At 46.3% G+C, this 23,018-nt stretch overlaps 1 protein-coding gene across 1 annotated transcript in view; it reads left to right on the top strand.

The window, feature by feature from the left end:
• The first annotated feature begins 352 nt into the window (after nt 1-352).
• Nucleotides 353-23,018, top strand: part of LOC104960893 (titin-like) — a 38,178-nt gene continuing 15,512 nt past the window's right edge. Inside the window, exons 1-9 of the mRNA XM_010789065.1 lie at nt 353-398; nt 16,843-17,121; nt 17,409-17,972; nt 18,156-18,437; nt 18,523-18,801; nt 18,883-19,164; nt 19,251-19,529; nt 19,776-20,063; nt 20,168-20,446. Coding sequence (XP_010787367.1) covers nt 17,411-17,972; nt 18,156-18,437; nt 18,523-18,801; nt 18,883-19,164; nt 19,251-19,529; nt 19,776-20,063; nt 20,168-20,446 — 2,251 coding nt within the window. The 5' untranslated portion in view covers nt 353-398; nt 16,843-17,121; nt 17,409-17,410. The remainder of the gene's footprint in view (nt 399-16,842; nt 17,122-17,408; nt 17,973-18,155; nt 18,438-18,522; nt 18,802-18,882; nt 19,165-19,250; nt 19,530-19,775; nt 20,064-20,167; nt 20,447-23,018) is intronic.

The following is a 23,018-nucleotide window of genomic DNA, read 5'->3' on the forward strand; positions in this document are numbered from 1 at the left end:
ATCACTATGGAACACTCGCGCTCCTATTGGCTAGCGCTCCAACACATTGTACGTTATTTTGTAAAAGTATAGCTTCTATGACCAAGAATACATTTTGTATAATGTAACTGGATTTAGATGTACTCTCAGTAGATATCAAGCTTTACTTTCTGGGTTGTTGTATCAGACTCAACTCACGGAGCCCAAACACAGAAGGAGAATCCTGTCGAGTCCACCAAAGAAAAAGTAATCAATGTGTAAATCCGGTTCTTCTTTATGGGAATGAACACGTGACAGGAAATGTATTTCAGACCCCCACTGCAGTTATTAAGATAAATGTGAACTAACGTCGTCTCTTCCCCCCACAGTGACTCACGTGAGGGAGCAGATCGAAGCCAAGATCGAGCAAGAAGTCAAAGGTAAGGCCACGTCAGATTCCTCACCTTCCTGGATAAAAAGCTCCAGATAGTTATCACACCTGAGCATTAGGTGTAGACATTCAGGACAGTTTGACTAGATTTCTCTTTATAAAGATTTATTTCAAAAGTGGTCTGTCGGCAGGGAACTTCAAACCAAGCTTTCAGGTGACGTTTAAAGCGAATAAAATGTTGAGAAGTGGAGATAAAAGCCGATGCATGTTTAAAGGGTTATTTGGATTATAGTCGGCCTGCATCCACAGACTGCTTTCAGAGTTTCCTAACATGTCCTTAAGTTGAACTGTCCCTTCTTTAAAGGTCTTCCACAGTAGCATGTCCTCTTCATGTGTTTTGATATAAACTCTGTATTCTTCTTCCTGTTCTTGTTCTGATCATGTGTCATGGTTCCCCCCAGGAGAGCCCTGATCAAACTTGCTTGTTCCAGTTTCTTTTGACTCCTTTGCGTTTTGCATCCAAAGAAACGTTTCTCTTTTTGGCATGAAGGTTCTTCTGATCTTTTCCCAGAGAAAGGCGCAGGGCGCGTATCTTTTAAGGCTTCCGGACTTGCTTTGCCCTTTAAAAGATATGGAGGTTCACTGCATCTGGAACTGACACCGTCCTCCTGCAAAATATTTCTTAGCCTGGCTTGCAGATAGTGGGATGTGATTCCTGTGGTTTGCAATAAATAACACCAGTGAACTATATTAGTTCGAATAAACGCCTTCTCACCCAATTTTACAGCTTCATTTGTTTAAGGTTTTGGAATATAAGATATGTGAGAGCTTTGCCTCGCACACATACCTGTGCATTTATTTCCTCACAAGTTTAAGGATTAGAAAGGGCGTTTATTCTCCTGTCTGCAAGTCAGGTAAGGAACATTCTAGTATAAAGCCAAAGCAACTATCAAAAAGTAAAAAAACTATCGAATGTAAGCAGCCAGTCTTGGAAAGAAACTGCTTTTTAATGATAATAAAATAATTTATGTTTTGAAGAAATTTCCACAGACGAAGGATCAAAACTTCCTGAAGGTTTCTAATAAAAAGAATCAAGTCTTGCGTTTATTCGAACAAATATGGTGAGTGAAATTATTTCTTATGGCATTGTGACTCCCAGCATGCATTTAATATTTCCATTACTGATTCATTCAAATCCTTTTCTCTCGTTTTGCCCCCCGAGGCCGCTGTTCTGACCGATGTGTTTATATTTGCAGAGCTGTTTTATCACAAAGAGGGAACCCAGCAGAGCGGCGGCGAACTCACCGCCACCCGGCAACTGAGAGGAGCCTTCTCCGACACAGAAGACTTCCCCGATCAGGGCATGGTGTCGGCCAACCGCTGCTCCAGCAGAACCTCCTCCATTAGCTCCTGGGCGGAGAACATCAAACCTTCATTCACCAAAAAACTTAAATTCCAATCAGTCCTAGAGGGAGAACCGGTAGAGTTAAGGTGTAAGCTGGTTGCATGTCCTCAACCCACCATCCTTTGGTTTCATAATAATAAATCTATCCCTAAAGATCGTAGGCGTAGGGTCGATACTGAGAGCAAAATGCACTTGCACACGACCAGTTTGGTTATCGATTGTATCAGAGAGAAGGACTCGGGCAGTTATAAGGTAATGGCGATTAACTCAGAGGGTTCTGCCGAGTCCACAGCATCACTTCTAGTGTCGCTGAGGGAAGAGCAGTCTGCTAACTACCTGGGCTTTGTTAAACGTTCTGCACAAGCCCATGAAAGTGCAGAAACCATGGCCGAGCAGAGGAAAGAGAGGAAGTTCAGGGTGGACCTCAGGTGCGTTGGGTCTCCGTTTGACAAGATGTCTAAAGTTCATCAGAGGCGTTCTCGCTCTGTGGACTCTCTGGTGCGTACAGTTTACTTCAAATCTGGTTCTCATACGAAAGAAAAAGAGGTAACAGAGAAAGAGTCCAAACGTTTGGAGACCGCCTCAGAGCGCGCCCCGTCTCCTCCCCCAATGTTTGACAGGTCCGAGCGTTTTAACGATCGGTTCAGCGATATCTACTGTGACCGGCGCACCGGGGCCAGGTTCAGTGACAAGTTCAGTGACAGATGCAGCGACAGGTACAGCGACAGGTTCAGTGACACAGAGAGTCTTCACAACGAGGTGAGGACTAAACTTACAACGCTCCAAAAAGCTGTGAAGCAGAAGAAGAGGCTTTCTATCTCCACCATGTCCTCTTCTGAGTTTGAGTCAGAGTCAGTCGCCAGCGAGTCGAGTTACGCCGACTACGTAGAGAGGCTCAGGGTGAAACCGGCCTCTCTGCCCGATGTTCAGCAATTCAACCGACCCTTCGATTCGGGGGAGGGTCCGAGTGAGTTTAAAAGTAGAAGCTCAAGCAGGGATCCGTCGAAGCCGCGTTCAATGCATTCATTTGAGCCTCAAACCAGAACCAGGGCCATTCAGATCATGAAAGGTGAGCTGTTGGATACCATGGTGTCAGAAAGGAGATCAGGTGACACACGGCAGGGTAAAAAGGTTGAGAGGTTTTTGGAATCGCGGGCAGAAGCTAGATACAAGCAAATGTTAAGTGAACGTCACGGCGTAGTTACGGAGGAAAATATGGAGTCAACAAAGGTCGAGCAACGTAACCCTGAAGTCCAATACTCTGAAGGGTTAGCGCTCCCTGGAACATCCACGTACACCGAAAGCAGTGGATCTGTTGATCTGACAAAAACAGACACATCTAGCAGGGAGAAGTTCCTTAGTGGAGAACCATCCGCTGAAGATAGATCCACAACGGAAACAGGTGAGCAATATGAAGAGGAGGGTGAAGGGGGGCCTTTGAGGGCTCACTATGAGAAGAGCCTGGATGAAGAGAGGATGCAGTGTGAGGAAAAGCTCCTGGCCCTGCGGATCAGGAAATGGCAGAAAGGGAGTATGATGGCAGACGAGGAGACGCTTCACCCTGAAACTGTTCTGCCAACCCCTGCACAGATGCAGTACATGGAGCCAGCGGGGCACATTCACACCCAACAGGAAGCGACACAATCAGTAACTGTAGAAAGTGGAACCTCATCTTTCCATAAATCACCCAGAGTTAAGGCAAGGATGGTAGATCCTGAAGCTACAGCACCCAGATCACCTCAAGTAAAAGCCAGAGGAGACGAAGCAGCAATGTGTGCCACAGCAGAAGCCGAATCAGAAGAAGTAGGAGCACACCTAATGCTGGCACCAACATCTCCCAGGATAAAAGCAAGAGCAGAAATGGAAGTGGAGTTGTCGACAAGAGCAAAAGCCCGGGCGGAGCACAGACTCGGAGAATCACCCAGGCTGAGGCAGGCCAAAACTACCAAAGAGAGGTTCCTTGGTACAGGTGCAACACCAGAAACAGGTGAGCAATATGAAGAGGAGTCTGGAGGGGAGTCTTTGAGGGAGCAGTATGAGAAGAGCCTGGACGCTGAGCGGATGCAGTGTGAGGAAAAACTCCTGGCCCTGCGGATCAGGAAATGGCAGCATGGTGTGCGAATGTTAGAGGAAGAGACACCTGAAACGGAGCTACCTGCAGAGACACAGCACATGGAGCCTGAAGGGCACATGAACCCCCATCTGGAGGCAGTGGATAAGAGAGTGACTGTAGAACATGCTGACATGTCGGCACCAAAGTCCCCTAAACAGAGCCCAGACGAAACCTCTGCCCCCTCGCCTAAAGCCAGAATGAAATCCAGACAAGGAGAGTTGGAAATTGAGGCTTCAATGGCACAAAAATCTCCCAGAATAAAAGGAAGAGCCGTAGAAGTAGGAGCATCACCAAGAACTAAAGTCAGAGCAGAGAAGATGTTGTTTGAGAGGACAACAGAAGAACGTGAGCTCCAGCTGTCGAGAGAGAACTTATCCGAGCTGAAGAGTGAAAGTGAGAAGTTTGTCAGTGAAGAGGAGGCTCTGAATCAGCGGATAATGAAGTGGCAGGAGAACGTTTTGATGGAACAAGAGGAAGTTGCCAAGCCGGAGTCCGACTGGGAGGAGGGTTACTCTAAGATCCAGGCGGAGAAGACCACAGACGTCGGAAGGGAATCAGCTCCTCAACCTGAAGTGGTCCGAAGCAGGAAAACAGCCAAAGAGAAGTTCCTCCAGAGCGAGACGGTTCCCGCCGGTTTCCAAGATCAGCTGGCTGAGAGTCTGCAGTGGCCGCCTGCTGAGGCTCTGACTACAGAGGGCCGGGAGACCAGGCTGCAAAGGGATAGTGAATACTTTGTTAGTGAGGAGGAAGCACTTGCTCAGCGCATCCTGAAGTGGCAACAGGATGGTGTTGAGCAAGAGGAGGTAGCTGAACTGGAGTCCGAGTGGTCTTTGGACAATCAAGGAAAACAGCCTGGCTCTGGGATGCTGTCCCATGGTGTCCTTTCTCATTCAAGTGAACTTCCACCTCCAACTCTTGGTGGTGGAGCCTCGTCAACAACGACTGCCGGGTACGAGCAAGCTACTATTGGTGAGTCTTCTTCCATAAGAAGTCTGCCACTCCAGCCCAAAGGAGATGATAGAATGGGTCTGGGAGCTTCACCAGTTCAGAGTTACTCTCCAACCCAAACTGCTACTGTGCCATTTGAGAGCCCAGATAAGCCTTCAGGAGAGTTTTCACCACTCGGGAGACGCTTTCCACAGGAGGAAGTGGGAAAAGATGCAGAGATGAGTCGGAGCAGGCAGGAATATGCAATGACTGCAGATAAATCCATCAGCAAACGTTTCCAGTCAGATGTAAAAGAGGAGAGGGCGATGAGAGAGGAGACGGGAACTAACAGAGAGAGCAGCGATCGGAGACAACAGAAGGATTTTGCAGGTGTTAAAAGAGAGGAAGTAAGCAGAGAGTCCATCAGGTCAAAACAGGGTGGAGACATGAGTGAAGAAAGCATTGAACTCGGAGCTATCAAGAAGGACGAGAGGAGAGTCCAAGATGAGGCAGATTTGAAAGAGTTTAATAGGATGAAGGAAAGGGAAACAAGTGCCGGAGGATCCCGTCCAGTATTTGTGAAAAAAATATCTTCGGCTCAAGTAAAAATTGGTGAGATGACAGAGTTCACCTGCCAGTTCCAGGGTGACCCTCTGCCCACCGTCACCTGGCTCAAAGACGGACACCAATTATCCCACAACCCTGACTATGATATCATGAGCAAATCTAACACATCAAAGCTCACCGTCTTCTATCCAACTACAGACCACGAGGGGACATACGACAGTGTCATAACCAATAAACATGGCAAATCCATCTGCAGCGGCACTCTCGAAATCTCTGACAAAAAGGTGATGAGAATGTCAGTGGCCAAACAGGAAGTGGTAGTTACGGAGGGTGCAGAAACCCAGGAAAGCTTTATCGAAGCAGAACTTAAGACCTTCATGGATTCAGGAAAAGCGACGTTACAGGTGCCTCAAGCGGTGATCCACAAACGCCGCTCCTCGGAGGAGTCTTTTAGCTCCTCACCTGTAGAAATCAGAATCACCGCCGCCACGCCGCTCCCTGAGATGAGAGAGGAAATCAGAGAGGACGAACCTCAGGAGGTCCGGGAAAAAATCTCAGAAGTGCCAAGCGACGAGGGTGCATCTCAGACTGTCAAACACAAATTCACTTTCTCATTTGATACGGCTGGGGAAGCTCCTCACGCTGTCAGCGAATTTCAGAATATCAGCTATTCTGAGGGCAACATGGCTGTGGTCACAGGCATCTCTGAACCTGTGCAATTTGCAGAGGGCGCTGGTTTTACTCCAGTAAGGAGGTCTCCTGTTGGCTCAACCGAAGATGCCACCATTCACACTAAAGACACTATCGCTCAGAGTTCACAAGCTCCATCAGAGTTGGCCAAAGCCCCAAAATCCAGACCTAGTATCTCCAGAGAGCCTCCAAGTGTATCCGGATGTGGTCTGCAGGCTTCGGCTACTGTTATAAAAGTCTCTCAGATTAAACAAGCTTTTGAGTCGGAATCGCCAGTTGCATTACAGACCCAAAGCTCTCCTGAGGAGCAGAGAGAGGCAACACATTTCCCTGAAGAGTTCATACCCGCAGTGACCATTTCCCTTGACCAGCAGGAACAAGTCATTGACACCCTTCCTGCAGAAGATGGAGTTAGTCTTGCTACTGCTATGACAGGAAATCCCAGTTCTCCCAAAGCTCTTCCTGACTCACTAGAGACCTCCCATCCAACCTCCTCTCTGCAGAAAGAACGCAAGATCTCTGGGGTATCTAGGGATGTTGAACACGGTGCAGTTTCAGCAGAAAGCCATGGTGAACTCACACAATTTGTGGAAGATGTACAGGAGTCTCTCGACTTGGTCAGGCCTAAAGCACAGAAACCAGCTCCATTAACAGAACAAGTGGAGGCATGTGAAATGGAGATGCTGAGGGATCAGCCTCTGCGTACATTTGACAAAACTGGCAGCTTTTTCCCTTTCAAGCCGGATAAAGTCCCTGCAGTAAAACGCGCTGTTAAGACTTCAGCTCCAGTTCACGAAGCCGTCAAGCCTAAAACCATTTCTCAATCTCTCAAACATGAGAAACAAATTGCAGTAGAAGGGTCTTCCTCTCCTCACAGTGAGGCTGAAGTTGACAGTAATTTACTTTCTGGCGAGGAGCTGGTTTCAAATCCAGAGCCCTCCTTGGACAGTGGTGTCTTCCTCAGTATGCCAGAGTCCCAGGCTGACGTGACAGAGGTGGCAGAAGAAGTGGCTGGGGATGAAGTTGAGGCTCATGTACAAATCAAGAGTGAGGATGGGGGGATTGAAGTCATGGAGCCAGAACCTGCAACACTTGTTGTCGAGCCTAAAGGAGGCAACAGTGTTGAACCTCTTGAGGAAGCTCCAGCTGCTGCTGAGGGACCTCAAAGGCAGGTTGCATCTTTACAGGAAGGAGTTTTGGACAAAGCTGAAGCTGAAGCTGGAGGAGCAGCAGCAGCTGGCTCAATGGAGGAAGAAGAGGTAACCTTTGGTGCTGTGTATGACTTTTACAACCCTCCAACAGACTGGGGAAGACCCCTGTCCCCTGAGTCTGAGATGTCCATAGAGATCGGCAGCACCGTGAGTGAGGACCTAGCCGAGATGGCCGAGCGGTTCTACACCCCAGGCTCTTCCACTGAGGTCTCGCAACCAATTGCAGAGTCCTTCCAAACCCCCAAGTCTCACATGTCCATTCAAACTCCAAGTTCGGATACTTCTGGTGGGTTTAGGACCCCTAAGGAATACCCCTTCTCCCCCATGGATCATAAGCGACCCTCGACAGGAGGCTCCAGCGAGAGGTTTTTCTCACCAATGCAGTTCCTGATGTCTCCCGGTGATGAGGGCATTGAGACAGTGGATGACAACCTATACCTCACCAAGGGACTGGGACCTTTAGGCCTGTCAACCCTTCAGGAGAAAGTGCAGGGAATCCCTCCGGCCTTTCTCAAACCTCTCGTCAAGAAAAGAGTGTTTGAAAATGACTCTCTAACGTTTTACGCTGAGGTGTTTGGCCTGCCTTCCCCTCAGGTGAATTGGTTCTGCAACGGAAACCAGCTGTTGGCCAACGACAGAGTCAAACTGGAGAGAGATGGTGATAGCATCTCGCTAACAATTCACAATGTCACAAAAGCTGATCAGGGGGAATACATCTGCGAGGCCGTGAACTACGTTGGGGAAGCTAGAAGTGTTGCTTTAGTTGTTGTCGTATCGCAGGAGGTCAGGTTCATGCCGGCCCCCCCTAATGTCACCCATCAGCATGTGATGGAGTTTGACGTTGAGGACGATGACTCCTCTCGTTCTACTTCCCCTCAGGAGATTCTGCTCGAAGTAGAGTTGGATGAAAGCGATGTGAAAGAATTTGAGAGGCAAATTAAGATCATCACCATTCCCGAGTACACGGCCGATAACAAAAGCATGATCATATCTCTGAACGTGCTGCCGAGTATTTATGAGGAGTGCACTGTGGACTTTGTCACGCAGGAGCATGATGATTTGAAAATAGCTTTCGAAGTCACTGAGATGCCCCCGAGGTTTATTAATCCCATCTGTGACATGGAGACCCCTGAGGGCACCGCCGTCATGTTCGAGTGCTCCCTGATGGGAATACCCTCTCCTATTGTGTCCTGGTTCAAAGGTGACAAGAAAATGCCTCACAATAATAACAAATACCTGTGTTCGTCCGACGGAGACAACCACTTCCTGAAGATCTGTAAAGTCACAACACAGGATAGCGGGGTGTATACCTGTAGGGCTATCAACGTTGTCGGGGAGACTCTGTGTCGGGCGTCTCTGGTCGTGTTGAACCCCAAAGCTTTCTCAGGAAAGACCAGAGGCAGGGAGTTGACTGCTGTGTCTCTGGGAAGCGCCAAAGTCCAGCCGCAGAAGTTCGACTTGGTGGTTGGCAACACGTCGTTTGACAGCGAACAGGTCTCTGAAATTGAGCTTGAGTTTGAGTTTGAGCAGGAGGCAGATGAGTCGCAGCGGGCGGTGAGGCTGGTGGCTAAAACCGACCACGAAATGAACGAGCAGGGAGAGAAATACGTTAGCATTAACTTTGACGTGTTTGCTGAACCGGCAAAAGATGACAAGATAGAGTTCAAAGGAAAGTCCTCCGATATGTGTAGCTTCCAGTTCCTGGTGACCGAGACGCCGCCTAAGTGCGTCATCCCGTTGACTAACATTACCGCAGCCGTAGGGACGCCAGTTATCCTCCAGTGTCTCGTTAGTGGTAAACCAAGCCCCACCGCAGAGTGGTACAAAGATGGAAACCCAGTCACAAACGGCAGGTGTATAATCCAGGAGAAAACTGCTGGCCATTTCAATCTGCTCATTACTAACGCAACCCAGAGTGATGGTGGGGAGTACAAATGTGTAATCCAAAACACGGCCGGGTACATCGAGACTGCCGCGCTGCTAAAGGTGTTTTAGAGGTCTGAGGCTCTGGGGCTGGTTGCACGAAGATACATTTACTACCTAATTCATTTGACTGTATATTATTAATGCTTGACTTCTGTAGGGTTGTTTTTGTGGTATTAAGGATAAACTACAAGCTGCTTTACTGCGATACATATATGACTAAAACTCATCAGTCATGAACTGGTCCCTGTTATCAGAACTTTTCCAAATGTTTACGTTTTCTTAATTGGCTCATGATTAACCCTTCCGCCAAGTTTAATACAAGTCAGTCCAGTCGTTTTTTAACCAAGCCGAACACATAAAGCTCCTTGGCGGATTTAATAAGTATGGCAACTACTTAAAAGAAATAGAAAATATCTTTACCTTATGAGTGATTTTAAGACTTTTTGTTCTCATTGTTTGCTTTAAACTGTTTGCAAATCGCAATTACTTAAGCTGAGACTCTTCTTAATGAAAAGAAGAGTCATCTTTGTGCAACCAGCCCGAAGTCATGTGGGACAAACAGCGTTTAAAATGCTTTTTTTCCTTTATTTATTGCCAGCTGTGTAAACTTTTTTAATTTCTGGTAGAAAATCTGGGTTCATGTTTGCTTTTGTTTTCTGGTAACACTTTAAAGTGAGCTGCTTTAACTTTAAATCACAACAGTATATAGTCTTTACATCTCACTGACCTCAAAATACATTGATATTTTTTGTTTTTAAAATGGAGAAGCTCAGAAATGTGCCCATGGTTATGAAGAAAAATAGGAATACATATCATTTACATTTTTAAACATTTAGTTTGTTAAATTAGCGACGAGCACAGCCAGAGTAGATGTGAGAAATTAAATCCAATTAAATGCATGTACTAGTTATAGTAGCTTAAATAACAAATAATACAACTTAAAATGTTGGTTTGTGTTTTAACATTTGAGATAAATCCCGGCATTGTGAGCTGAAGGCAGTAGTTATTGTTAGGTCACATTTTACATAACTTAAAATGACATGCAGTGGGTAATAAACAGTGATTTAAAAAAAAAGGAATAGTTTCAATTTACCCACACAGCATTATTGATACTCTATTATGAAGTAATTCACAGATTAAAATGTAATGATGTCAAAAAAGTAAATCTGGAAACGATCAAGAGTATTTTGTCCGAATTAGTTTTATGGTTTCTGTGGGGTTTAGAACGTTTTTAGTTTTTTTTTGGAGTGTGAACAATATTTCTAGGATTTGAAAGCAAGCTGGTAAATCACAAGTAGTACACATTTAAAAAAAATGGATAATACTGTGAAACTTTAAAAAGATGTTAAGTATAAGTTTTGAAGTTTTGTAAATATGTGTAATTTTAGGAGTGTATGAGTAGAAACAGTGAAATAAGTAAATGAATAAATAAAAGATCTGGCATTGAGATGGAAATTCATGGTGTATTTGTACAGACGTCATGTTGGTTTGTTTCAGAGTTTATATAATAAAATATTTAATGATTTAAAGTTAGAGTCTGAGTTTTCTCTTTTTGTTTTTCAAGGAGGCCGTATTCTGCTTTGTGTAGTTTGTTCTATAGGTGGTAGTGCATGTCAATGGTCTGCAATGGCTAAAATCCCTAAATTGTGTTCCATAGTGATGTCACTATGGAACACAACTGTTGGTTAGCGCTCCAAGACATTGTACGTGATAGGCTAAGAGGGCGGGACATCTGTAAGCGGTTGACCAATCACAACAGAGCCAGCCAGCTAACCAATCAAAGCAGTCTGGGCTCTGGTTTCCGCTGAATATCAGCAGGAGAGGACTCTTTAAAGTAGAGACACTACATACTGATATACACCTGAACATCAGCAGGGGAGGACTCTTTAAAGTAGAGACACTACATACTGATATACACCTGAACATCAGCAGGAGAGGACTCTTTAAAGTAGAGACACTACATACTGATATACACCTGAACATCAGCAGGAGAGGACTCTTTAAAGTAGAGATACTACATACTGATATCCACCTGAACATCAGCAGGAGAGGACTCTTTAATCAATTCATACAGGTTAAAACTGTTGGTCAATGTTTACATGGTTTCTGTATCAATAATCCAATCAAAATGCAGATGTCAAAAACAATATTTATTGTGTAATAATTAATCCTATTTGATATTTTTTATACAAATAGGCGCTTTCACACCGGAGTACTTTTCCCAGTATAGTTCTGAAAATGTGCGTTCACACCAAAAAAATCCGGAACTAGAACTTAGTTAATGAGAACCTTTTTACCCCCCAGGGACGTTCGTGGGAGAAAAAGGTTCCCATTTTTGATTGGCTGGGCGGATTGCAAACCACGCCCCGGAAAACTCCCAAAAGGTTTTGTGAAGCCGCCATTTTATTATCCTCGCATTATTAGCATTATTAGCATTAGCATTAGCCCCGCGCAACAACGCAGAGAGACTAACTTATGGCAACACAAAATAAAACATGGGAGCGGTGGAGATGAGGAGGTGTCTGTGAATGCGATCTGCTCTTTAGTTCATCAGAACTAAAGAGTTCTGATGAACTAAAGAGTGAACTAAAGAGTTCTCATGAACTAAGTACGGCAAAGTACTTGGTGTGAAAGCGCCTATTGCCAATACAATACAATTCCTGATTTTGCTGAGGTCCGTTTTGGCAACAAAAAAAACAAAACGTTTGGTAATTACGCTTATTACCAAAAAGTGTTTTATTTTTCTGATTTTATTTACAATCAGAAAAATAAACTACTTTTTTAAGCTGAGAAAATGTCCAAGAATCATAAACCGTTTGGGGGAATATCAATTTTTTACAATATGTTTATCTTTGATGCATTTTATTGCTCTTTTTTTATAGTAGGGCTGTCCTCTCTCAATCACAGTCATAAACAATTATTTTATTTGGTTGCTTTCTTTTTTCATTTTGATATATTTCTCTTTTTTTTAGAATTTTTAGTAAGATTGCATTTCATTTTTATTAATAATTTAAAATATGAGTGATTGGAAAAATAATCCTAAATCTACCTTGAGAGTCTCTGTGGTTAAGGACAGCCCTAATTCTTGCATTTCCAAATTCAATGTTAATATTCGAGCTTCTGTGTTGTGGATATTGTTTTGAGTGATGCTCAATATTTCCAACAGAGCGTACTAGCACCACCATCACCACTGTCGAGGAGCAAGAGGAGACCTACTACTCTGGGGTCCAGTTACCTCAGAAAACCAAAACACTTGAACTCACGCCAGAGTCCAAACGCTACTCTTCCTCTTTAGAGAAGAAAAAAGAAAAGCCAGTTTTCCTCAGCCAGCTCGCCCCGGCAGCGGTCACCACCGGGGAGACGGCTAGACTCACCGTTAGACTGTCCGGCTTTCCAAAACCGACCGTTAAATGGTCTCACAATGGAAAAGCGATTCAGAGCTCGTCCATATACAGGCTGATAGAGGAGAAAGAGGAGTATACGTTAGTCATCACAAAGGTCACAACCGAGTATGAGGGCGAGTACTCCTGCACCGCCACCAACCGATTAGGCCAGACAACCTGCACCACGTACCTCGAGGTTAAGAAGCATGATGTTAGCCAGGCGGAGAAATGGGTAGAGAAGATGTTTAAGATCACGGGTCAACCTCCAACGTTCACAGTTCAGATCCAACCTGTGCGCTGCTCAGAGGGAGGAGAGGTTTCCTTTAGTTACAACGCCAGCGGTGATCCAATGCCCGATGTGAGGTGGTTCAAAGGGGCTTTCCAGATCCAGCCCAGTAGAAACTGTATCGTTAAAGCCAACCCAGATGGATCTGGCTTTGTCAATATTAAGAGCGTCAAACAGGAAGATAGCGGCCTTTACACATGCAAGGCCTCCAACCAGTTAGGTGAGGCGTCCTGTAGTGCAGAGCTCGTTGTGTTCAGAGAAACTGTCTCTGTTTCACGGAAACAGGAGCAGGTGACCACGGTTCAGAAGAAAGGCTATAAGGTTTCAATGACAGAACAAGCAACAGAGTCTCGTCTGTACCAGGTTAGCCTCCCGGGTCAGGACAGATCCAGGTCTGATCAGATGGTTTACACCATCGGAACTGAAGACCAGCAGGTCATTCCCAGTGAGCAAGTGGGCCCGCTTAGAGAACTAGATATCTCCGCCGCCACTATCCACCGTGAGCAGCTGACCCACCAAGCAGCAGTGCTCCAGTCTCTTGAGGTAGAGGAGCGGGTGTCGGTGGTTCCCACCCACCCAGCTCAGGTTTCCACAGTCCCTGTGAAGCAGCTTCACATGGCGGCGTTTACGTCCTCCGTCGAGGAGAGTCAGGACTTCACAGAGCAGCACTGTGACCGCATTCTGAGCCCTGAGGTCATCGAGCTTCAGGCGGCTCGAGAGAGGAGGTCAATGGTGATGTCCGCTGTCGCTGAGGAGCTCACACCGCTGTCTACTGTTAGCACAGACCCCCTGTCCGACCGGAAGTCCGCTTCTGTCAGGCCCACATCAGAGCCTAAACATTTAGTCAGCGGGCATCAAGTCCAGTCACAGCTGCCCATCCTTAGAGAGCAGTCTCAGGAGATCCCAGAATCCCAGGCAGAGAAGGGTTATAAGGTTAAGGAGGGGATTAAGATTTTATACTCTGCCCAGTCTGCAGAGAAACGGGTGCTTTCAGAGGGCCACACCGCTGATTTAGCAACAGCAGATTCTGCTGTGAAGCCGTCTGTAAAGAAAGAACAGCACCGACCTGTCTTAGCGTCAGTTAGCGAGTCCAAACAGACTCTTTCCAAGGAGACTGAGTTCTCCATGCAGAGGCCCTCTGAGGAGACAGCCCATCTTTGTAAGGATAAAATAATAAAGGGTGCTCTAACTGCTGAAGAGAAGCAAATGCTCCAGGCTGAGCTCACACAGCAGCTTCCCAGTCTGGACAGTGCCATGTCCGTTCAGTCCCAGGTAGAAGGAGAGCAGTTGTTGCACCTGCAGGTGATCACAGATCAGGACCTCCTTCCATCTGAGAAGAGCTTCACCTGTGAGAAACCAGCAGCAGAGCAGGCAGGAGCCAGGAAGAGCCCGACTCTGCTGCATGCCGTTAGCCAGGACGAGCAGAAGACAGTAGTTTGTGAGGACACGTCAGCATTCGAGGCAAAGGCTAGCTCCATGACCATCCAGCCCCAGAAAGAGTCTCGTACTCTGCTGCATCGGCAGTCAACCCAACCTGTGGAGGCGCTGCCCAAAGAGGGTCTTCTCGTTATTGAGAAGCCTGACCAGCAGGTCGCGGCTCAGAAACAGGAAAAGACTAGAAGTCATGCAGCTACCTCAGAGGAGAGAAGGGAGCTGACAGCAGATTATCACACAGAGCTGGATTTGTCCGTGACCGGCATTCAGTCGCAACTCCGGACTGAGCCTAGGCCTCAGAACATCCTGCAGCTCTCCTTCCAGCCCATGACGCTCCCAAAGGAGACGCCAGTCACCTCGGATGTAAAGCAGCAGCGAGCTTTGGTACAGAAGGAGGATCGCTCGAACGTGATGCATGTCACCACTGTGGAGGAGAGTCGGGCCCTACAGGAGGACCACACTGAGGGTCTTACAGCGGTGGATAAATTCACCTGCCAGATGGCTGTGGAGCCAAAACTCCCCACAGAGCCAGTCCAGATAGAGGAGAAGGAGATGTCCACTGAGAGTAGTGTCATTCTAGAGGCGGCCCAACAGGACTTTGCTGTTCAAATCCAGGAGGGCCAGTCAGTCAGGCAGTCCATCGTGATGGACGAGAAGCGAGTGCTGACCGGTGAGCTCTCTCAGGAGATCTCCAAGTCTAAGTCCACTAAAGTGTCTGTCACCAGGCAGCCCAAACTGTCCCTTATGGCGTCAGAGTCCAAAGACACTACCTCTCTTCCCAAAGAGATGACCTTTGTGATTCAGATCCCTAAACCCTTCAGTCTGAATATCCGGCACCAGCTCAGAGACGCCCTGCAGTCGGCTGTGGCCAGCGACCAGCCGGTGTTACTGGCTGACGTCGTAGGGAGGTTGCATGCTGTAGAAGTACAGGAAGTCAAGGTTCAAAAAGAGCCTAAGCGGGCCATGTTTACATACCTGATCACGACCACAGGTGCCCCCATGGAGATCACGCTGGCTATTGAGGGTACATACCCTCAGACCGCTGACCTCAGGACTGAACTGCAGGCAGCTTTCCACTCCATAGTGTACCAGGAAGCCCAGGTTCTCACCTCGGAGCAGCCGGGCACTATGCAGCTAGACAAACCTCAGAGGGCGCAGGTCGCCTCGGCACACTCTAAGCAAATGCTGTCATCCATGGTGGAGACTGTGAGCGTGGCAGAGAGTGCCGTAGGTTTCACTGCCGTTAAATCTCAGGCTGCTGCACTGAAAACTGAGTCCAACGTGGCGGTTAAAAGTGCTTCAGCTGAGCAGCGGGTTGAGGTGCAGGAATCCAAGGCAGCAAAGATGGAGCAGACATCCCAAATCAAAGTTTCCACAGAGTCCCACACGGCTTTTGAGCAGTCGCTACAGGTGTCAAGGCAGGAAGTGAGGTCAGTTACCATGACAAGCAGGGAGAAAGATGTAGGTGCGACTTTTTTAACCACGACCCTGCCTCCCACCACCGTCCCTACTGAACAGGTGATGGGCTTTAGCATCCAGGAGCACAGGGAGGAGACCTTTACAGAGGAAATCACAGTATCCAGGTCAGAGCAGAGAGAAATCCCCGTTATAGTCGTCTCCCTCGAAGACATATCCATAGATGAGGATAGTAAAGTAACCTTTAGCAGCACCATTAAGTGCGTCACAAAGGTAAACTGGTTTTTCAATGGGCAATTGGTCAAATCTGGCAAAGAGTTCAAGTGTTGCAAAGACCACGACACATACACACTGGTTATCAACAAAGTTGTGAAGGAGAAGCATCAAGGAGAATATGTTTGTGAGGCTGAGAATGAAGCCGGCAGGACTACAACGTCTTCAAGACTCACTGTGGTCTCAAGAGGTTTGATAACAGGATCAAGTTATTGTTTCATTCATCCATTCATCACACTTCCTCCGAGAATGACTAATCATTCACTGGTTCATTCAAGACCTCACATGAAATGATGCTCCGGTCATTTTGGTCTCTTTTTCATTTCATAGCTCGGCATGAGCACCTTCAGCGGGTCACTGGATGGTACTAACTCACCATTTCTTGTGTCTTCCACCTCTTCGTATGATGCCTAAAGGCCAGGATTGTCACAGCCATTTAAATGTAGCTTCACACTTTGTAGCGTCTCGCTTTAATGGTGGTCATGATCCTGGCCTTTAGGTAACTTTCATGGTCTTTCCATGGTCACAGGTTCCTTGTGTTTCAACCCATCACAATCCTTCAGGTCCATTCTCTCCACAATGTCTCTGCATGCTCTCAGGGATCAACCTGACATTGCTTCATCTTTCACAACCTTTCTTTTCCTTCAGCCTGAACCCTAGCCCCATGACTATCCTGCACAATGAAAGCAGTGAAATGATGGGGCTAATGTTCTTGCTATGTTTCTCCTCCACAGTCACTCCTGTATCCACCATTGTTCCACATTCCCTCCATTCCTGTTCCTGATATGTCAGTTGTTATTTTTAAGAGTTTCATAGATTCCATGACTGACTTTTTTCCTGTTTCTGTCTGTTTGTGCCTCAGTGCCACCTGTCTTTAGGCAGAAAATCCAACCCTTGGACATAAACATCGGCGGACAAGCCAAGTTCGAATGTGAAATCGAGGATGCTCCAGGTGTGACTTTCAAATGGTACAAATCTACCGTCGAGATCAAACAGAGTGACAAGTACAGGATCCTCAGCCGCCACAACAGCTCCTCCCTGGAGCTGCTGAACCCAATCAAAGCCGACAGTAGTGAATACACTTGCAAGGCTTCAAACCAGCACGGCACTGCCAGCTGCACCGCCTCGCTCATCGTCACCGGTAAGACCCTGATGGGACCTTTTTGTTCCCTATTACTGCTTTACAAGTGTCTGTTTGAGAGAGAGAGAATTATATGCATTTGTTTCCCCCCTGAATCCTTTATGGTGCGATGTGGAAATGATTTGTTCATAAATTGGATCTGGTGTCACATTTGGCAACATATAAACAGGTTGAGGATCTCTTGTTTAAAGCTGTTGAGATTCCACAGGTTCATTTTGATGTTGGTGTATTTTTCCCCCTTTTATTATACTAAATCCTTAATTGTATGTTCTACCTGCTCTCCATAGAAATGTACCCACCGGTATTTGTATCACAACCAGACCCAATGACTTTGTATGTGGGCAAACAGGCCATGCTCCAGTGCTCACTCACTGGGACATCACCCATGGAGGTTGTCTGGCACAAGGACAACATAGCCGTCTCCTCCGGAGGGAACTATGTCATGACATGTGAAAAGAACAAGTATTCGCTTCAGATTAAAAGTCTTACTGTGGCTGACCAGGGGGTGTACCTGTGCAAGGCCTCCAACAGTGTTGGCACTGCTACGTTTACCACAGAGCTCAGGGTTGTCAACAAGCCCAGCTTTGTTCAGACCGTTGAGCCGGCGTCAGTCGCTGTCAACGACCCGCTGAGGCTGGAGTGCCAGGTGGACGAGGACACTGGTGTGACCGTCACCTGGACCAGGGATGGCAAAAAGGTCCACCAGAGCATGGATTGTAAACTGTCCTTTGAGGATAAGGTGGCTGTTGTTGAGATACCCAAGTCTAAGCTGAAGGACTCTGGGAAATATGTGTGCACAGCCGCAAATGAGGCAGGCAGTTCATCCTGCGAGGCTGAGGTATCAGTTCAAGGTAAGATCTTAAAGGTGATCTTTGCGTTAGATAAAGTGGATTACTGCTGACAAGCTGATGCTAACACTATGCACTGCTACCTTCTGTCTCTTGTCTTCTTTACGCACTTTTCTGTCTTTTGTTTCTTTCCTGTGTCTCTTCTGACAATGATCTTGGTGTTTTTGAACTAAACACTCCTTTCAGAGCCCCCTACCTTTGTAAAGAAAATGGAAAATAAGATAACATGGAAACAAGGTATAGCTGCACGCTTACAGTGCTCCGTAAAAGGATCGCCTCAGCTGCACATCCACTGGTTCTGGAATGAGAGAGAGCTCAGTGATGGAGATAAATATCAAATATCTTTCAAGAGCGGCGTTGCCTCTTTGGAAATACTGAACCTCCTGATCACAGACAGTGGGAGTTACACCTGTGAGGTGTCCAATAATGCCGGCAGCGAGAGCTGCAACACTCTTATAGCTGTCAAAGGTTTGTCAAGTCTTGCATTAAATGAACCCTCTGTGTAATTCAGGAAAGCTTTGGTATTAACTGCATACACCTTTTTGACTCTCAGAGCCACCGTCCATTAGAAAAGAGCTGCAGACAGTTGAGGCGGTGAAGGGAGCATCCACTCAGATGGAGTGTGAGATCGCAGGAACAGCTCCCTTTGAAATCAGCTGGGTAAAAAATAAGAAAGCCATCTCCAGTGATCAGAAACATAAAATAATCTCCCAGGATTCCTTATCGAGGCTGGAGATCCAGACCTTTGAGAGCGCAGATGTTGGAGATTATCAGTGTGTCATATCCAATGATGTGGGCAAAGTCACCACTAAGGCCGTAGCTAAACTTAAAGGTTAGTATTCCTGAGCTGACTAAAGGTGTTATTAGTGTCATCTTTTAAATTCACTTGTTAACTATTGAAATGTTTCTGTAGAGCCTCCCACTTTCTCAAAGAGGGTTGAGAGTGCTACAGCGGTGTTGGGAAATACAGTAAAACTCCAGGGGACCATAAAGGGCTCGGCGCCCATCACAGTGAAATGGATGAAAGACTCTGAGATACTGAGAGATGACGATTCAAACATCAAGATGGTGTTTGAGAACAATGTTGCTAGCTTGTCGATAACGACCGTGGCCATCAGCCATGGCGGAAAGTATTCGTGCACAGCTGAGAACCAGGCTGGCCAACTGAAATGCGAAGCTACCTTGACCGTGCAAGGTTGGTTTCTGCAGATGCTTTTTATTTCCTATGTTGTTGTAGTTCTATAGGTTCTAGTGTCTTATATCGAATCTGTCTCATCCCAGAACCTGCGAGAGTGGTAGAACCTGCAGAGTCCATTAGTGTGACCGCAGGGGATTCAGCCACTTTGGAGTGCACCATCTCTGGAAGCCCAGACCTGAAAGTGAAGTGGTTTAAAGACGGGAAGGAGATGATCAGTGGCCGTAAATATAAGATGACTCTGAAGGACAACGTGGCCACCATGAAGATCCTCACGGCAGAAAGAGGAGACACTTCAGAGTATAAGATGGAAGTGTCCAATAAAGTCGGCAAAGACCAGTGCACATGCTCGGTCTCCATCTTAGGTTAGCTCCCGGTTTTACTCTTCTTTAATATTTGTTCTTGCAAAATCTAAAGTGGTTGATTATGTTCATGACTAAAAGGAACCGGACTTTGACACACTGTATTCCCATGGACTAACATCAAGCTAAAGTCTTAAACCTAAAACCAAACACAGGGTGCAAAGTGTTGTCTTTTAGATTTGAGTTGAGTGACTCTTTTTGAAAACTGTATGAAATTGTGATAATGCATGTTTTTTCTTCAACAACCAGATCGGATAATGCCTCCAACGTTCACCAAGTCCCTGAAAAGGGTTGACGGTAACATTGGTAATGACGTCTCCATGGATTGTAAAGTGTCTGGGTCCCAACCCATGACCATATCTTGGTTCAAAGACGACCAGGAGATCAAGTCTGGATCCAAATTCCAGCCTGAATTCAAAGACAGCTCTGCTTCGCTGAGAGTTATAAAGCTGGAGAAGGCCGACTCTGGAGTTTACAAATGCAGAGCAACCAATTCTGCCGGCTTTAAGGAAACCAGCGGCACGCTCTATGTCAAAGGTTATAAACACTTGGCTAATGTTGTGCTTTTATTTTTTCTGTACAATCCTTGAGTTATTTCATGCTAACATGAAATGTATATTTGTTTATTTCATGGCCTCTAGAGCCCCCATTGTTTACAGCAAAACCAAACAACCAGGATGTTAAACCAGGAACCACAGTTTCCTTCAAAACGGGCTTCACTGGAACAGCTCCGTTAGCTGTGAAGTGGTTCAGAGAGGAGAAAGAGATTGTGTCTGGAGGCTCATACTTCATAAAGAAAGACGCCTCTTCCAGCTCTTTGGAGCTAAACTCAGTGAAACCCAGTGACTCTGGGAAGTACACATGCCAGGTGTCCAATGATGCTGGGAAGGTGGACTGCACCGCAGTCCTCTTTGTGAAAGGTGTTTACGCGTGCAGCTGCATGAACATGTCTTGACATCAATGTCTCTTTGGATACTAACATAATGTCTTCTGTCTGATAATGAATGTTAACCTCTTCTCTCAGAACCGCCCGTGTTCGTGAGGAAACTCGAGGCCACCAAACTTGTTACCAGCGGCGACTCCGCCTCGCTGGAGTGCAAAGTAACGGGCAGCCCCGTCATCTCTTTTAAATGGTTCAAGGACGAGATGGAGATCAGCTCCAGTGCTAAATACAAAATGACTTTAACTGACTTAGTGGCCTCTCTGGAAATAGTCAACAGTGCAGTGGAGGATAGGGGAGAATATGTGTGTGTGGCGTCCAGCGAGGCTGGCAGTGACCGCTGCAGCAGCACAGTGACTATCAAAGGTTAGTTTCAGGAATCATTTCACTCCAATACTTTTAGGAAATTAAGAGTTTTATTGTGGCTTTGAAGACCTTTTTTTCTTTCTTCGGTTCAAAGGACCATCAGCATTTATGCTTTTTACCTTGAGTTAGAAATCATTAACCATTTTAGCTGAACAACGTTGTGACATGTGTACAGAAGAGCACTCCTGTATGACACACATAAGACACAAAAGCTATAAAGCAAAAGTATAATACTACAGCTTTCAGCTATTCTGAATCCTAACCCTAATTATAGAGTTCAAATCAGACTTCAAGGGGCCGTACGTTGGGGTCTTTCTAACCTGAACACTCCATTATCATGTAAAGACACCACACCCCCTGGTGGATGAGGACATCATTGAAAACCACTGTCGAGAGTGTAGCCTAAACTGGGCGTGGCCTTTCCATAGGGATAAGAAATCAGAAAAATAATCTTCATCTCCACAATACAACTCTAGTTGAATCTTGTTATTTAGATTTTTTGGCATCATCATATGTCAAACCTGTATCCGCTGTTCTCTTCTAGATCCGCCATTGTTTGTGCGTAGCTTGGAGCCCAGAGATGTTGTGAAAGGCTCTGAGATGAGGCTGGAGGGCCAGGTCTCCGGCTCAGTCCCCTTCACTGTGTCCTTTTATAAAAACACTAAGCCGATTAGGAATGACAAGAGACACATGATCACAGTGAAGGACGACCTGATAGCGCTGCAGGTGCTGGCAGTGGAGGCAGGAGACGTGGGGTTGTACCAGTGTACTGTAGAGAATGAGGTGGGGAAGGCCTCCTGCGATTGTCAAGTAACGCTAAAAGGTTGGTTTAGAAGCTATTGACCATTTGATAATCCAACACGTAGCCTCGCAAAGACTCACCCTGAACTGGCAACGCTCAGAAGGCATTTGCTTAAGGATGCTTTGTTTCTTGATCAACTTAAAGTAAGGATCCTGAAAGATGTCTCTGATGTTTTTACAATATGTACAACTCTGTTCACCCTCTAGCCATAGATCCTCAATTCGGATCAGAGGAAATCTCTCATAGGTCGAAGGTTTCCAAATGTGGGAAGGACAGACTTGCTCTGTATATTAAGGGTAGACAGAAGTACCCTTTCTAAACCCGATTAGACAAATATGTTGGACTTCTAGGGGCTAATTGGCTTTTGCTTCTGTTAAAAAGACAAAGGTTCGACCTTCAAAATCCCAATCTTAAACGATCTCCTTTGACAGTTGGATTTCTATACATGGAAAGTCCACTCAAATACCACAGAAAAGACTGAGTTTGCAGGATGGGTTCTCACTTTGCGAGGCTAATATAGAGAAGCCAGTATTAAACATAAAATGTCTCCCTGTAGAACCACCGTCGTTTGTGAAAAAGCTGGAGAGCCTCAGCTCCCTGGTTGGCAGCGAGGTCTCTCTGCAGTGCTCTCTGAAGGGCTCTGAGCCCATGAGCGTGTCCTGGACCAAAGACAACCACGAGCTCAAAGAGGCTGAAAACATTCAGTTTACTTACGAGAACAACACCGCGCTGCTGCACTTCGACAACCTGCAGAGCAAACATGGCGGCAAATACTCGTGCCAGGCGCAGAACCAGGCCGGCAGCCAGACCTGCTCTGCTGTGGTGACAGTCAAAGGTTTGTTAGGAACCTCGAGAACTCTTTTGATTGGTGCAGGAAATCCTTATCAGCTTGTGAAGTCACACATTAAAAAGTTTACTCGCAGGAAATGTCCCTCAAATGGCCAACAAGGTGTTTAAGACATCGATAGAAATGATACGAATCGTGACATTACGCCTTTTGGACTTTAAATTCCTCAACAGACATTTGTCGGACGATAATTGTACGACCTAACAAGTTGACAAGGACCAAATGCAACTCTCGAATCTTATCTCTTTCATTGAGTTCAGTTATTGGTCAGATTTGAAATTCGTTGCTGACTGTTTTGTTTGGCGTCTCAGAGCCGGCGAAGGTCACAGAGGAGGCCAAGTCCATCAGCGTCACTCAGGGCGATCCGGCCACGCTGGAGGCCCGGTTCTTAGGCACCAAGCCGCTGAAGGCCAGATGGCTGAAGGCCGGCAAGGAGCTGAGCTCAGGCCAGAGATATAAAGTTCAGAGCACAGACACCAGCTCTGTGCTCAAGATGATCAAAACTGAGAAAGGTGACAGTGGTGACTACACCTTCGA

Source organism: Notothenia coriiceps, unplaced genomic scaffold (assembly GCF_000735185.1).
Source record: "Notothenia coriiceps isolate Sejong01 unplaced genomic scaffold, NC01 NC01_scaffold00032521, whole genome shotgun sequence".
NCBI lineage: Eukaryota > Metazoa > Chordata > Actinopteri > Perciformes > Nototheniidae > Notothenia > Notothenia coriiceps.